The sequence below is a fragment of the Lepisma saccharinum genome, chromosome 17 (assembly GCF_977018435.1).
Source record: "Lepisma saccharinum chromosome 17, izLepSacc3.1, whole genome shotgun sequence".
NCBI classification, from domain to species: Eukaryota; Metazoa; Arthropoda; class Insecta; order Zygentoma; family Lepismatidae; genus Lepisma; species Lepisma saccharinum.
In genome coordinates, this window is record NC_139245.1 from 21,751,507 (window position 1) to 21,768,554 (window position 17,048).

Below are 17,048 nucleotides of genomic sequence, written 5' to 3' on the forward strand. Positions count from 1 at the left end.
GAACAAGAGATTAAGTAGATGCAATATATTTGAAAAAGTTATTATTTCCGCGTATATATAAAACTTAATGTTCTGTGAACAATTTAAACTATTATGAGTATATCGCAATCATTTCAGATGTATAATAGCGTACTGAGCTGAGCACGAGGAAAATCTTTCGACTTTACTTGTCTTGTTACGATATCTTTCGATTCGATAGCTGTATGCGCAAGCAAGGGGAGGAGTTCAACAGGACGGCAGACGGACACAAGAAAAGGCACAAGTACTGAATGTTATTGTTAGGTTCGTGCAAATGTGAAGTAAAGATGATACGGACAAACGTTTTAATTTTTATATTATTCATCGCATGCATGCAAGTGTTTGCCTACGGTCCTGTAGATAGCAATGCAAAACACAGACCAGATGAAAGTAATAGAGGCTCTGTAAACATTGATAAATCCAAGCGGAGCTTTCAACAATCCCGAGTATCAAAAAAATTAATTGATGAAGAAAATTGTGTAGAAGACATTAACAGATTATGTGCGAACAGAGGACGATTAAGTGATAATTTAGTTGTCTTGGAATGCCTTCAATCGTATATGAAGGTGAGAATATTTCTATTTCTAGTTGTACTCTATGTAGTTTTAATTTTAAAGTATACAAAGACTTGATTGCACTTGTCTAGCTGCCTTCATTTTAGCACACGGCTGTTAATTCACAATGTTGTAGTACATTAGCAAATTAATCAAACTTTGAAAGATACATAGAAATAAGACTGTATTTTGAATTTGTCTAGTTTATTTTCCTATAATTAATCATTCTAATCGTTATGGGTAAAACAACCAAGCCGGTACTATTAATAATATGACTGGAAGTATTAATTGAAAATATTGTTGTATATTTATGAAACATGATCTTAACTCTGTGTTAGGGGTGCTCCTTCCACGTAGTGCACCCAATAGTCAACCTCACTTCCACATAGTACACCCTGGACTGCAGACTAACGAGGGTCTGGCGACTGGCCCCATGGCCAGTATAATTTTGTTTGTTTTGTCCTTATTTGTGCTGAATGCTCCTTTACAGCCTCAGCTTTTAACGAAAGTCAGAATATTTTATGATTTTAGTTCTGCAACGTTAGAGTTGTGTCCATTTCTTCATACAAACAAAAATATGAACTTCAAAAAAGTTGATTATATTTTTACGGTACCAGTTTCATAGATTGGAGGCACATTAAAATTGCATATTTTGTGTTTCGCATGGTTCGTACTTACCAATTGTGTATTGCAGAACATAGTTCAAGGTGCCATTATGCTTTTTACATGAAAACAAACTCAATTTTTCACATTCTGAGTGCTTTTTTTTATACCTTTCTTTGCTTCCGGAACATACAATATGGCGGGCACATCTTGACTCAAGTTGTGGGTATGCAGTGTTCAACCTTCTTCACCGAAAAATACCTACTATCGTGTTCGTCACCGGTGGAAATTATACATTATGCACGGGTAGCTGACGGATAGCCCCACGAACCATACACAGATAGCCCAATGAACCATTATGCACGGTAGCTGACTGATAACCCCACAAACCATTCACGGATAGCCCCACGAACCATTTCCGATAAGGTTAGGTTTGGTAATGTTAGGCAAGCATAGTAAAAAAAAAAAAAGGGGGGGCATTGAAATACTGACAGGGGCTTACTTCATCAAAAGTACGCAGCATCCGGTTGTCATAGGGCAAGCAAATGAAAGCAATGGCAATTGTGCATCGGTGAGATATTTATCTTGAAAAATACATGATTTACCATTCAAATATATTCCACGATGAAAGAAAATACCTCGACCGAACATTGTAAACCTTGGAGAAACTCATTTCCGTAAGTAGTTTCTTGTGTAAAATTGAAGAAATGTGTCTCCGATGTATGAAACTGTTGTTTTTATTTCTTACAGTAAATTGTGTGTTCTGTATTTTTTGTAATTTACAAGGTGCACATTTTGTGTGATATGAAATATCTTTACACATGAAAACATGTATTACGTAGCTGCATGAATTCAAATATGTTTCATAATGTAACATGCTGATTTGACTTTTCTTTTCCTTTTTAAAGATGTTTTTAGCATATTTTATGTATTACCATCAATTTGTAAATGGGTACGACTTAAGATGACCGGACCCCTCTGCGATTTTCTACATATTTGGCATACTCACTAATTGAGGCCTCCTAATCACGAATCTGAAGTTAAAAGTTGTCGGAAATGTCTAGAAATTGCAAAATAAGTGAAAATAAGTCGTTAGTTTTCGGAATGCAAACCGTTGATTTTCGCGAAATTTTTTGTTTCACAAGGAAATATAGGCCTATATATATTCCTGATACTACCACGACACCAAATTTTAAGTATGTTTGCCTAACCTAACCACACGTGAATGGTTCGTTAGGCTTGTGTCAATGGTTTGCAATAATTTTGCAATTTCTAGATCCTGATACTATCACAATGCCAAATTTTAACTATGTTTACCTAACCGAAACTAACCTAACCACACCTCAATGGTTCGTGGGGCTAGCATCAATGGTTCACAATTATTTTGCAATTTCTAGACGTTTCCGACAAATTTTAACTTCAGATTCGTCATTAGCAGGCCTCAATTAGTAAGTATGTCAATTATGAAGAACATCAGAGAGGTGTCTGGTCATCTTAAGTCATACCTGTAAATGTTATGTTATTGCAGAGCTCTACGAGATGACACATATGTGAGAATTGCTGAAACATTATCCATTACATTAGCAATGATCAGGGTTAGTTGCCCCCCAAGAAGTGTGTAGAGAAACATTGCACAAGTATTTATTGTACTCCTAAATCATACATTCCATGTGCCAGCAGGATCTAGCTCATAAATGGTTATTACATGTCTGAATTTCATTTTTATATGGTGGCAATAACAAAACTTCCAGTTAATATGTTTAAACAAGTATCAATGTGTATAGCTGGGATATATTCAAAAGTAGTGCACTCATGAGGATGCTGCAATCTGTTACTCAACTTTTATAGGTGCTGTCACCTGTTGACAGTCTTGCAACTTGCAACACAAGGATTCCCCTGCCTGATATATATGAATCTGCTACCATATTGGGAGCAATTACAGAATTGCTTTCAAATTTGGCATACTCACTAATTTTAGCGTCCTAATCACGAATCTGCAGTTAAAAATTGGCAGTCACGTCTAGAAAATGAGAAATAAGTAGAAATAAAGGGGTCCATGAACGAAGGAAACAACAATTTTTTCCAATGATTAAAATAAACTATGTTTATGAATACCCTGAATTTGAACTATGCTTGCCTAACCTAACCTTACGTGAATGGTTTGTGGGACAAGTATGTTTTCCACATTTACTGAAGACACCATATTGTCACATGTAAAGCAACGCTCCATGGAACGGATAGCGAACTTCACTTGTTCACATCATCAAACATGGCGACCATTAGTGTATCGACAATCATAGCGGTAATGTATGCATGGTATTTCGCATTTTCTAGACGTGCCAATTTTAACTGCAGGTTCGTGATTTCGAGGTCAAAATTAGTGAGTACCAAATTTCAAAGCAATCTGAGATACTTCCGGTATTCTGTACTTGTACCCCATATTGTCATTTTAGTGCACTTTTCATGAAAAACTCTTTAATATAAAGCATCGTATGCATGAAAAATTTTCTGTTGTGGTGTCTTACTGCACAAGCAAAATAGATGTGTAAAATAGCAAGTTCAGTTGAGATTTCATGTATGTATGTCAGCCATATCAGACAGTGGTTCTAATTAATAGATCTTTTGTTTCGCTGTGTTTGGCCCAGATTCCGATTGTTTAATTCTGATTTCATCATGGTACTCGGGCAATTTTTTCATTATATTTATGTCTGTTAACACATACTTTGAAGTTATTAGTAATTACTTACTGCATGTTTGCTTGAGAATGGTTTTTCACTATATGATTCTTCTCTTGCAACCACCCATTTGTTTACCGTCGTCTTGGTCAGAGATTGCTGCTGCCATCTAGGTCACGTGTGTGGTGTGATGGGGTTCCATAGTTAGTTTTGGGCTCTTAGTATTAAAATAATGTCTATAAATGTTTTCATGGTTAGGTTAGACAGGTCATGTTTAGGACTTTTGTTAAACTTTCAATCTCCGTGAAACATTTCTAACTCGTTTATTCCATGGTTTTTAATATTCGTACTTACCGATTCTGCATGGCGAAAGATTGTTTAACATGGAGTTTTGCTTTTTAAACGAAAATAATTTCCATTTTCGACATATCAAGTAAGTATTCTTCGTTGTTTTTTCGAACATTTCATTAAAATACCTTGTATGACGAATTATGCATGGATAGCCCCACGAACCATGCATGGCAAGGTTAGGTTAGGTTAGCTTAGGTAAGGCAAATATAGTTAAAATTGTTAATCAACATCAGAAAAATTCAATATAATTCATGTCAGTATAACATATATTCTGTTTTTCCTTTTTTTTCACATCATTCAATGTTGCACATTTACTTGTAATGCTTGGTACCTGCTTGCATAAAAAATTCGATCACACAGCTACAAAACCACGTGGTTGGAAATATTGACCGGGGGTTATGTCATCAAACGCACGGAACATCTGATTCACGTAGTGGAAGGTAATGGAGGCAAGAGCTTTTGTGCATCAGAGAGACATTAATGTCAAAAAATACATGATTTACCAGCCGAATAAATTGAACGAAGGGAGAAAAGAATTCCATGACTTTTCTTAAGTCTACAGAAACTCAGTTCCATAAGTACTTTCTCCTGTAAAATTGAAGAAATAAGTTTCCCGGAGATTTAAATTTTACTGGACTTTTAGCATTACAATACTCTTCGAATTGCAAACACTGCTAATTACTTTCAGCGAGCTTCAGTTTCCTACACAACGATTTCCACACTTCTGTGATACTTTCTCTTTCTTCTGTTAATGAAAAATGCCTTGTTGGTGGGAAGCACGGTTGCTTGTGTAAGGTACTTTTTACTTCTTTTTTTCACCAATAAATTGCATTTTTTGAAACCTCAAACAGTGGCAATTACTTTCACCTAGGTTCAAATTTACTGTAACAACCATTTCTACAATATTGGAATACTTCGTCTATCTTGTATGAAACTTTGAAAAAATCATTAAACATTTGGAACCATTATCCTGTGTTCCATCGTCTGCAACACAGTGATTAGTGTAAAATGCTGTGAAGGCTGTAGTCATGGTTTTAATCTTGGGTGAGCTATGGATGTTTCTTTGAATTTGTTCCTTTATCTTTTTCATGAATTGATCACACTGATTAACCTAGGAGATTTATTTTTAAAATAACCAACTTGCTAATAACACTTTTGAAGTATACCAATGAGTGCACTTGATAGAGAACTGAGTGCTTTTATTCCATGCACGGCACATTCATGTGGTGTTCATTCTATAGTGCGTCTCAACCTTAAAAGTCAGTATGGGTTAAATGGAGCGCCGCGTTGACAGATCAACAAACTGAGGCACATCGAGTCGCTAATGATTGCGACAAATTTACTTCCTTAATATCGTACAGGAAATCTTCAAAATCTATGTATTTGATGCATTTTGGTAAAAACTATAGTTACCTCAAGATTTGCATGTAAAAGTTTATATTTCGATGTAACTATTTAGTACTATTTTACATTTGCATTATATGTATAACTATTATGCGTTCTTTACCTCGAAGTTTACCAATACTGCATCTTTTTCCAGCTTCTCTATCCATTATTAAACGCCGGACCCTGTGGCCGAGTGGTTAGCACATTGCGCTGCAGCGCGAAGGGTTCCGGGTTCGAATCCCGCTCGGGCTTGAGTTGTTTGTGAATGTCCATTCATCATTTCATCACTCATCCCCATCACTGTTTGAAATTTATGACTTTCACATTTTGTAAATTTTGTAACATCTGGCAACGCAGCGGTAGTAGAGAAGGACAGAGCTATTGGGAAAACTCATGTATTAGAGAGAGAGAGGGAAGTACTCCCATTTACTTCCATATTGACTTTTAAGGTTGGGACAGTCTATAGTGTAACATAATCACATTTTATTCTATCTTTTGTAGGGCTGAGCCGATACCGATACTTGAATAATTCCAGTTTAATTATGTGCTAGTTACTGAGTCATAACAACTCATCACATTATATTAATGACATTTACTAACTCCCAAATTGTTCTCATGTAGCAAATTTAGAACTTTAAAATGTTTTGTGACATTTTATGCAAACTTCTTACTAGACCCAGAAGATGCAAAAAAGAAAAGGAACTTTTTGAAATGTTGCATGCAGGTGTGTATATTCTAGGCTATATCTAAAGCCTACGTTAAAATACTGAAATAATCGGCTAGCAAATCTGACTGATGCTTCACTCTCACATGACGACCATGGGGAAAAGTGCTAGTGTATGGTTGTCTTTGCATTAACCTATCACCAGGCTTCTTCTGAAGAGTCTTTCAACCCATGACGTACTTGTGGTGGCTTGCAGCACCAAGCACTGGACAGTGAAGGCTCCATTTCGTCCCGGAGGTAGGCCCTCAGTGGAAATACGAAACTCGCTAAATCACTGAAAAAAAATGTAAAACGTATTTCCATGTTGACAAGAAATTTACGTAAACGTTTGTATGAGGATAAAATTGCTTCATAACTAAATTATGTGGATGATGACAAGCTGTATTATTCACTGTACCCATGTAAAAGATATACAGTACATCTGTGTGGTATTACTCAAATTCAACAGATAGATTGCTATTGCTAATATAAGCCCAAAGTAGCCAGAATATTGGGGGAATACTTGGTCATGTTTAGAGGTAGACCAGGGAATGCTTGTGTGAATCAACATGGAGACAATGCAGTAGGCGAGGGTGCCAAGCTAGGGGGATGCTTCATGAAAATTACATCACCCCCCCCCCCCCCCCCAACCCTTTGAGCACTGCTAGTCTCTTTTCCAGTTCCATGAATTTCATCACGTACGAGCATTATAAATTCATCAAATTTAGTGATTTTCCCTTGAAGTTGGCACTCTGCTTCTCCTTGGAATTCCACTTCCAGTTTTGCTATTTGGAACATTTAGATGACATCAGCCATGTTGCCAGCCAAGTATGTTCACTTTAGTTTCAAACAACCTCCACTTTTCCTCACTGTCAAAATGTCAAAACCCTCATGCTTGCGAAGGGGCTCGGCATGAGACATGCCACGTTGTTTCCAACAACGCAGGTTGGTGGTTCTGTGCTCAAGGTTCAAAAAGAGGATTTAAAGTCAAACTTGTCGTGACTGAGTTCCTTGTGTTGTGTAGCATGTTGACCATGGAAGGGAAGGTTATTTTTAAAAATTTCCAGTGACAGAGTCCACGTTGTGCTGTGTTATTCTGTGTAGTTTACATTTGTGTAATGGCTTTAATTTTTTTTATTGTACCATATTATTTTTCTTAATTGCAGGCAGGCTATGATGCAGGCATCAGCCTTGGTTGTCAGAATGTAAGTATTGAAATTTCATGGTAATGTGAGGGGTTCAAGCATAATCGTATATGTTACATGGAAATAACTGCTTTGTTTGCATGTAGATAATACATACTTCTAAACTGGTTGGAGAATGATCGGCGAGAGAGCCAGTTTTGGCTAGGCAGTGGAATTTACGGGTGTAATAATTCCATTTTCCGTAAGGAAAGATGCCAGATCTGGCAAAATTATCATAAAAAATACAATTCGTACATTTTAAAACCGGCCCCGAGCACAAATATGAGCAATGTTACAATATAGTGATCTGTGCATTTAGTGTCTTACAACAAATGTTGGAAATGACGTCCTTCATGCAGGATACACTTGTCCAGACGGTTTGCCATATTCCTAGCAACCTTATGGAGTACTTCTGCAGTGATATTCTGAATAACCCTGTCGCCTGATGAAGCGTGGTTCCACCTGAACGGCTATGTCAATTCGAAAAATTACGGAACATAGAGCACCGAAAATCCACACATCTTTGTTGAGTCTCCCCTCCATCTGAGAAAGTTGGTGTATGGTGTGCCATATCAAGGTGACGCATAATAGGTCCCATCTTCTTTGAAACCACAGTGGACAGTGAGATTTACCAAGACATTATTATGCAGTTTGTTGCAATGTTGGAACCTGATGAACGAATTTGCTGGTTTCAACAGGATGGTGCAACTTCTCATACGTCTAAACTATGGCGACGTTGAGGGACAGGGTTATTTCACAAGGACTATGGCCCGCCAGATCTCCTAATCTCTCAAGTCCAGACTCTTCCTATGTTGTTTTTTTTTTAAAACAAACTGTTTACAGACATAATCCACACACCTTAGGAGAGCTAAAGCATCACATCACTGTTGCCATTCAGAAGATCACAATATTGTAACATTTATCATATTTGTGCTCGGGGCTGGTTTTAAAATGTATGCACTGTAGTAGTCTATAAGTAAATTTTATCTGAAAAAAAAAAAATCGCTCTGTTTATTTGGTTTCCCAATATTAATTGGAATGTACTTATGTATGGATGCATACAGAAAGGTTTTAAGTTAAGGTCAAAACCAAGGGTGCACCCTAAAGTGTAGTGTGATGTCATATTTGCAGGTCATTATGAGTCTTGGGCATAATATACAGTGTGGTGCATATTGTCTCTACCAATGGCTGTTGGTAACCCTGTCCGCAGGTGTTTGTCCAGTATTTCCATCTGGGGGTGGGGCATATTTACAGAGTATTGAGGCAATTTGGAGCAGTGTTGAGGGTGTGTGGATAAATCACTGCCTGTCTGCAGTGCAATCCAGAATGCTAAGGCAGCAGCAAGGCTCGCAATCAGTTTGCTATGGAATATTGGGTGCTTCAGACACGAACAAGGTGTCTACCAGTCTGGAAATCCTGGAAAAGTCGGGGAATTTACTTTTTCTGGAAAAGCCATGGAAATATCAGCGAAATTTACTGTGTTTCTGAGAAAACTTTTTTTGTAGTAGCTAGTGCACTGGAAGTAGTTTTTTCAGTGAAGCAATGAGACAAGCAAGATGTTTAAAATTTGTGGAAGAGACACTTTATTTCAGTGTGGTATTCTGAGTATTACTGGTAGTGATAGTTTTAGTAGAAATTGCATATTAAATACTCTAGGAGAAGGGGCCATATTTTGAACTAATTTCAAGTAGAAATCTACCATGCCATTTGCCACTTTCTTGTTTCAATTTTTAGGTTGAATTTCGTCGATATTAGGATTATTTATTTATTTACTTACTCAGAGTTTCAGATACAGTCTTATTTGTCCATTTTACACTGAAACAACATAATGTAGAAACAAAGATAACGAAAGATAAAAACAATAACACGATGGGATAGATTACTAAAGTTTACTGTAATTATGATTTATTTATGCCATATGTGTTATGATTTTTTACAAGTATAATTCTTTGTTTGCCATTAGTCAAGATGGGGCAAGTAATACGTAAAAGCTAACCCCTATCTAACTGTCAATTTCTCTTCAGTTTCCTTATTAATGCTAACATTTGAAGTTAATATTCTAAAAACTTGGTTAAGGGGGATTCTAAGTCTGGTCCTTAGCTAAAATGCAGTGACCTTCTTAATCACATGTTAAGTACATGAATTGTCATAGTGACTTGCTCTGGAAAATTTTGGTTCTTGGTTTTCTTTGTTCAGAATTGTAGACACCCTGATGAACCACCGGAGTTCAGCATTGACTTTGTAAAGAAAGAAGAAATCCTGAATTAATCAAGGAATTCTTATTTCTTTCTATGGAGTGTCACACAAATGTTTTTGATGAATAACAAATTAACAGCTAACAATGCATGCAATATTTTATGAAATAATCTTCATATGGAGTGCAATGTATGTAGTGTAAGAGTTTCTTTTCCATACCAAGTAGGATTTGTGATAGAGCATATGTGTTTTAAGAGAGAATTTCTACTTCTGTCATGGATGTCCGCAGGATTTTTTTCTGGGGGAAGGGGACAGGTGATGCATGTTGACCCCCTCATGTACATGCCTTCAATTTGAAGTTACCATGTTCCTGCAAATGAAATTATATGTGTGAAATATATAATTTTACGTTGAAATTCAATTTCAGAGATGTGTCCCCTCCCCCTTTCCCTCGACTTTCCTTTTGGATATCCTTGATTTATATGGTATTTTTTTACACTGTAGTTGAGATGTAAATAACCATATTATTAGTAATTTATTTATTTGATTTTTCTTGGTTATGAAGTTGTTGATCTGGTCATTTGAATTCTGATTAGATCTTTTCTACTAAAAACTGTGGAAATTAGAGGGAAAAGTCCTGAATATCAATTTATATAGAGTCCCCAGGGTGGCTACTCACCTGGAATTATATGTGAATTTTTGGCTCCGGGAATTATTTGTGAATTCTGTGTGAATTTGGCATTTAAAAAATGGCAACTTTTATTGATATGAGGGCTATTTTTTTTCAACCTCCGATAGGGCATGAGATCAAAACCACAGTGAATAGCAAAATGGGTTTATTGACAAAAGTTACATACATATATAATCTACTTTTCAACATAATCACCAAGAAGATTCAGACACTTATACCGATGCACCAGCTTTCCAATACCCTCTGCAAAAAAAGGTGCCACCTGTCTGTTGAGCCAGGTCTGCACGGTGTCCCGAAGCTCGTCATTGGTGTGGAAGCGCCATCCTCCCAACCACTTCTTCATCACTGGGAAATGATGGATGTCACTCGGTGTCAGGTCTGGGCTCTAGGTAAAGTCTTCGGACTGTTCCGAAATCGTGAACCGATGCCTCTTTTGAACCACTTGATCCACACACTGCATGAGTTCATCTGAGCTTGCCACAGACATCTGTCCCTGACCACCTTCATCATGAACGTCCATTTGGCCATTTTGAAATTTCCTGAACCATTCGCGAACCACGCCGTAACTCAGAAAGTTTTCACCGTACACATGGCTCATTTGATGGTGGATTTCCGCTGTATTGTGTCCCTCTGCCTGTAGAAATCGTATCACAACTATGCACCTCACACTTGGCGGTAGAGTCGGTTGTAGCAGACATCTCTACGCGTCCATCACTCAGCTTCAACTGAAGCTTTGGCCTTGGCAGTGGTGGTGGTAGTGGAAAGGAGGACGTCAATTGTGCTGTGTGGCACCCCGCTTCCTAGCACTTCATGGGCCACCTGGCGGTGCTATCAAAAGTTGAAAAAAAATAGCCCTCATACAAATCCAATTGAGTTTATAGCCTACATATTTATAAATGCCCTGAGGCAAGTGTTTCACAGTTTAGCTTCTATTTTTATGAAGGAGGAAAAGAAAGCTGCGTGGAAAATAAATTAGAATTCTCTCAATCTGTTTACTTTGTTAGTGTTCTTTGCAAAACAATCTATCTGACAGATGGAAGTTTATTGAGATATCTTGAATTTCAATTAGGTAAATGTGAGTTTGAAATTCTTGTATAACAAACAATTTTTCATACATTAGTATATCCCGTAACATTTGTGACTTTTTTGTAGATGTATTTCAAGTCTTGAGTATGTGAAATGGCAAATGTAAACTCCAGACCTTAAATTAAATATTTGAAATATATATATTAATGGAATTGAATCAGAATATTTGGATACATTGGAATCACAAAGACCCTTTATATTGGTGTGTGTGCTTGGGTGGGGGTTGGGGGGGTGAGAGGCGTTAATGAAAACATCTTCTTGTAGCCTTGAATTTTTGGAAAGTTCGCCTTGAAAACTGGGAATTATAATTGAATTTTATAATGGTCCTAGAGTGGCAACCCTGTTCCCAAAGTCAATGGTGACACGACTAATGTAATATTCAGGTGCATAGTTTATCTTCTGCATGGTAAGGGTGTTTCATGAAGTGCGCAGTTTTTGAAAATGCAATAACTCAGCCAAAATTGCATGAAAGTTGACTTTTTTATTATTATTATTTTTCCACATTCACTACGATTTAATAATTTAAAAGTGAAAAGAGTCCGGCATATGCCCGTATGCGATTTAGAAGTGAAAAATGATGTCTGGCATATGTCCACCTCCGTTTTGTAAGCAGGCAGTAACTCGATCTGCGAAGTTCACGATGACTCTTGTGCAGATGTCTCTGTCGATTGAACCAATTACCTGTTGGATTTCCCTCTTCAATTCGGGGATTGTTTGAGGTTTGTTCATGTACACTTGTGACTTCACATAACCCCATAAAAAGAAATCACATGGGGTGAGGTCACAAGACCTCGGAGGCCACTCCTGGTCACCACGAAGTGAGATCACGCGGGCAGGAAACTTTTCTTGCAGTAAGGTTATTGTCTCAGATGTGTGGCAGGTAGCCCCTTCCTGCTGAAACCACATACTCACGGTATCCAGTTCATCCAGAGCAGGCCACACAAAATTTCTGATCATGTCCCGATAACGAGGACCATTTACTGTAACTGCATTTTTGTTCCTATCTTCAAAAAAGAAGGGGCCAATCACACCTCCTGACCAAAATCTCAAACAATCCCCGAACAGAGTTACTGCCTGCTTACAGAGGTGGACATATGCCACACATCATTTTTCACTTTTAAATCGCATACGGGCATATGCCGGACACTTTTCACTTTTAAATTATTAAATCATAGTGAATGTGTAAAATAATGATAAAAAATGTCAACTTTCATGCAATTTTGGCTGAGTTATTGCATTTTCAAAAACTGCGCACTTTATGAAACACCCTTATTAGCTATTTACACAAAAGTATGTGCTGGCAAACAACATAATGTAGTGCCCTGGTTGAAGAAAATCACTTTGTATGAAACTTTCAAATCATCATGTTTTGTCAAAAATCATATATATGATGCAAAATGCTTACAAAACTTTATGGGAGAGGTCTGGACTATTAAACCCTCCCCTTAAGGGCACGAGGGAAGGGTTTCCTCTGGACCCTCCTCTCTGGGCCTGCTGTGAACACTGTTGCCAACATAGTTCTTTTAGAGGCAGGTCTGGCTCTTTCAAGCACTTATTTGACTGTGAACTGGGGCGCCCGCCCCACTATGGTGCCATCACTGACTCTGGCCCACGTAGACCAAGTTTTGCCATAAATATACATTTTGCATGTGATATTGTTATATTGGCAGCATCGCCCCACCCCCTCTTACCTCCCCAGCTACTTTTATTATAATGCCGTGGCAGATGTGAAGATGACATAATATTGCTATCCGGGAGTACTTAATTTACGATTTCATATGACCATCGGTAGATTATTTAGAAGGGTGAAGCTGCCAATTCTAGACGGAAAACTAAGAATAACTTGTCATCACTTCAAAGTTAATGGTAATAGCAGCGGCACCTGCCCCTTTCAACGCCTAACATTACCCTAGGAGGCACTTTATCGAGCCTTTGAAAATCCAGCTCCTTGAAAGTCAGTTTTTAACTCCATTTAAGGTTATTTTAGCTCTTTAATGTGCACCAGGTTTGGCAACACGGCTGCGGAGAGGAGTTGTATGCCGGAGTAAAACATTGCGATTATGGGAGCATTATCTTTGTTTTCTCGTGAATATCAAACATCCAGTGCCGTAGAAAAGTACACGAACGGAAAAAGGATACGTTGAAAAAAGTTTTTGTAGTTGGAAGCGTCGAAACTTCCATTTGATTAGTCGTAAATTGAAGTTGAAGTTGATTCGCCGTAAGGAATACATCAGATTCTGTAAGCACTTATTCGTCATATTTTTTACACATCGTATCTCGCTTAATAATAAACTTAAGGAATGCTTCCACTTGCAACATAGGGAGAAATTCATACTCTCAAATTCTGCTGGGGTTTTCTTTAGTAGCAGTGCCCATTCCGACAATATTGAAATACATGTACAGTCAATGGCAAAGATAGTGGTAGGCAAATTGTCCATCACTATTTTCATTACTTTTTTATTCTACATCCTGTGTTGTTTATGTTGGTTCCAAACAGGTATTGCCCTCTGCTTATTGACGTATTTATTTCAATTTATTGTTATCACGTTGTGTAATACAGACCGGATGAAAATGGTGGTGGACAATTCGCCTACTGTTTCTTTCGGCGTTGGGTGTACAATGGTGCGAAATTGTCACTCCTCCCCTTAAATCTTAAATACGGCATGTGCCATATCTTATTGCCAGTGTGCTAGAGGAGCAACTGTACCACATCAATCGGATAAATTACTCTGATTTCAGTCTGTTCCTTAATATGAAGCTTCAGCTACTTTCAACTCTAGGATATCACATTTCGTAGGCCAGAATTACGCAAAGTTAGACACTGAAATGCAATTAAGCTTTTAGCTAGGTGTCTGTGCCTGAGGGGGTAACAAGGGGTACACCCTCCGGTGGACCAAACTTCCCCTTGAAGACAAGAAAAAGTAGATAAGTAATATGTATTCTTGTGTGGTATTTAGGATGTATTGAATGTAACTGCCCCCCTCTAGCAATACGTGGTTTGACCTTCTGGAATAGGTGTTTCTTTGCGAGTGTCCACCTGATCACCAGTCATACTCAGTGGCGGCGATTGGGTCCCAAAACCGGGAGGCAAGATGCCAAAACTAGGGGGGCAAGGACAGTATATTTCCTTTGTATATATGATTTAGCATAGTGCGGGGGCAAAAGTGGCGAAAACTGGGGGCGGGGCAACTGCCCCACTAATCGCCGCCACTGTCATACTTATCGTCGTGATTAGCAAAAGAGTGGCATAAAGGGACGCCAAATAAGAAAGCTTGAAATACATATATCGTTCTTACATTATTGTTAAATTTTCTGAAATGATTCCGATTTTATGTGTTTGTGTTGGAAGAGAGGTTGCTAAAGTTTACACCCCCTCCCCCTCTCTTATAAATACTGCTCAGCATGGTTTCCTTCCAGGCAGCTCTTGCCTGATCAATCTTTCAGTGTTACTTTCTCCAGGGTGGCGACAGACCTGGAAAACCGGGAAAAGTCAGGGAATTTGAGGTGTCAAAAAAAGTCAGGGAATTTCGTCTTCATTGAATTCGAACACTCTTTTGACGAAAATTGTTATAACTCGGGCACTATGGGAGCAATCTACTTCGGATAAGTTTTGTTTTTCAGCTAAAGCATCATAGCATGCAACCGTATACAATTCAGAACACCGGACCGAAAAGGGGGGTTTTGGGGGCGCGACCCCCGAATTTCAATAAAAAAAACAATAAAAATCTGGAGTTTGCCTCCTCTTCTCCCGCTATTTGTTAAGAAGGCGCGAAATTTAGTATTCCTTTCAAAGAATGGACATTTTTCAAGAGAATGAAACATGTTCCATGTTCTTGGGTGCAATACAAGTTGAATAATAAGCCAAAATGTAATTTTTTTTTTTTTACGAAAATAAGGTAATTTGTATTTTTGGAGGAAATTTGTTAGAACTCGCGCACTATGAGAGCAATATACTTCGGATAAGTTTTGTTTTGCAGCTAAAACATCATTTTTTCTTGTCCGTATGGGAGTAGTAAGGGGACTTGTCAACAGATGGAGGGGATACGAGCGGGTGGGGCCGTCCGATAGTTATCGGACGTCGTAGTCAGGCATTTTGTTGGGCAAACTGAAGGAACATGGAAACAAATAAGTTCCATTGATACATACAATTTTTGTCGAATATCTCCACCCGACAGAGTATCTCACTACAACATGCGACAGAAATTGCATTGACTGCAACATCCAACAAAAAGCGCATGCATAAACAAGAAGAGCTTTAGACTGCAAATATGCTGCTGGAATTTTATTACTCTTCTGGCTCACTTTGCCTTATTTAATGTAGCAGTGCTTACAAATGTTTTCTTTCATCATCCTGACGTATTACTGGTTTCGCACAAGTTAACATACGTTTACAATGACATTGCACTATTCTTATATATCAAGAAAAATCCAGCTAAATGGGATTTATATTGAATACTATCACGAAAAAGTGAAACACAAATCTGCATTGATGAACGTTATAAGAATTGGCAAGTGCATGCTCCCAACCTCAAATTTACCGCAACACTAGTATTGCAATGAAATTAACGCCACTCTCTGTCCTGTCTCTTTAAACTCGTGAGAGATGGTCACTAATCTCTCACTGAGTAAGGTTAATGTCCAATATTATGAAATAAATTACTAATAATAAATATGTAAATATTTTAATATCATACTCGTATTTACTCGAATTATTCAATCATAAAAGCAAATCACTTTCTTCAAGAATTGACTTTTCTCTGCCAGCCCTCCTAAATTTTCACTTTCCATCTACTGATTTATACGAGGGGTGGTCAGAAAGTAATTTCCAATTAATAGGGACATTGATTTTTTGCAAACGCCACAACCGTGAAAAATGGTAATTGCTGCGAAGTTATGTTTAGAAATGTGCAGTGATGTCTGGACACATATTTCGCCCGTTCGAAATATCGAAGTAATGCGAATTGTTGGTGTTTTTAGCGATTTTTTAAAAGAAATGTCATAAAACAACTAAAACAACGAAAAATTCCATGAAATCCAACATTCTTGACTTTTCTAGGCCATGTTTGTGTACATAGAATATGCAAGATTTTCAACATTTTATTCAAGAGTAAACTATAGAGTTATACGTACATGGAATATTTCCGACAGCCACATTAAATCATGTATTTCCCACGATTTTTTCAACTTCTATCAAAACCATTTGCATCACAGAGCAAAGTGGCAGGGTTCTAACAGGAGATCGCGTGCGTATCTACAGTCACACGGGAGCCACATGTTCGTATTTGTCGCGCGAGCTGTTTTTTGAATTACCAAGCTACGTGTGCACCATCGGCATTTGTCGAGCGAGAAATAATGGAGCTCAGTCGTTAGGGCGTCTGACTACCATGCGAGAAACCCAGGGTCGATCCCCTGCGGGGGAGAACCGGGTTGTTTTCCACCTATTCAAACTGCTCCGGCACCCACCCAGCATCATATGAAGCTGGTACCTTGAGGTTACTTTGAGGGATAAAGGTAGCCATGGTGCTGATCACATCACCCCTACCTTCAACCGTGATCAAGAAAGTGTGGGGCTCTAACTCCACACCCCTACTATACACCTTT

The 17,048-nt window shown here is 38.1% G+C and overlaps 1 protein-coding gene across 1 annotated transcript in view; it reads left to right on the top strand.

Moving 5' to 3' along the window:
* Nucleotides 1-221: 221 nt before the first annotated feature.
* Nucleotides 222-17,048, top strand: part of Glg1 (Golgi apparatus protein 1) — a 65,658-nt gene continuing 48,831 nt past the window's right edge. Inside the window, exons 1-2 of the mRNA XM_083139087.1 lie at nt 222-584; nt 7,457-7,495. Of these exons, the coding sequence (XP_082995213.1) occupies nt 270-584; nt 7,457-7,495 (354 nt within the window). The 5' untranslated portion in view covers nt 222-269. The remainder of the gene's footprint in view (nt 585-7,456; nt 7,496-17,048) is intronic.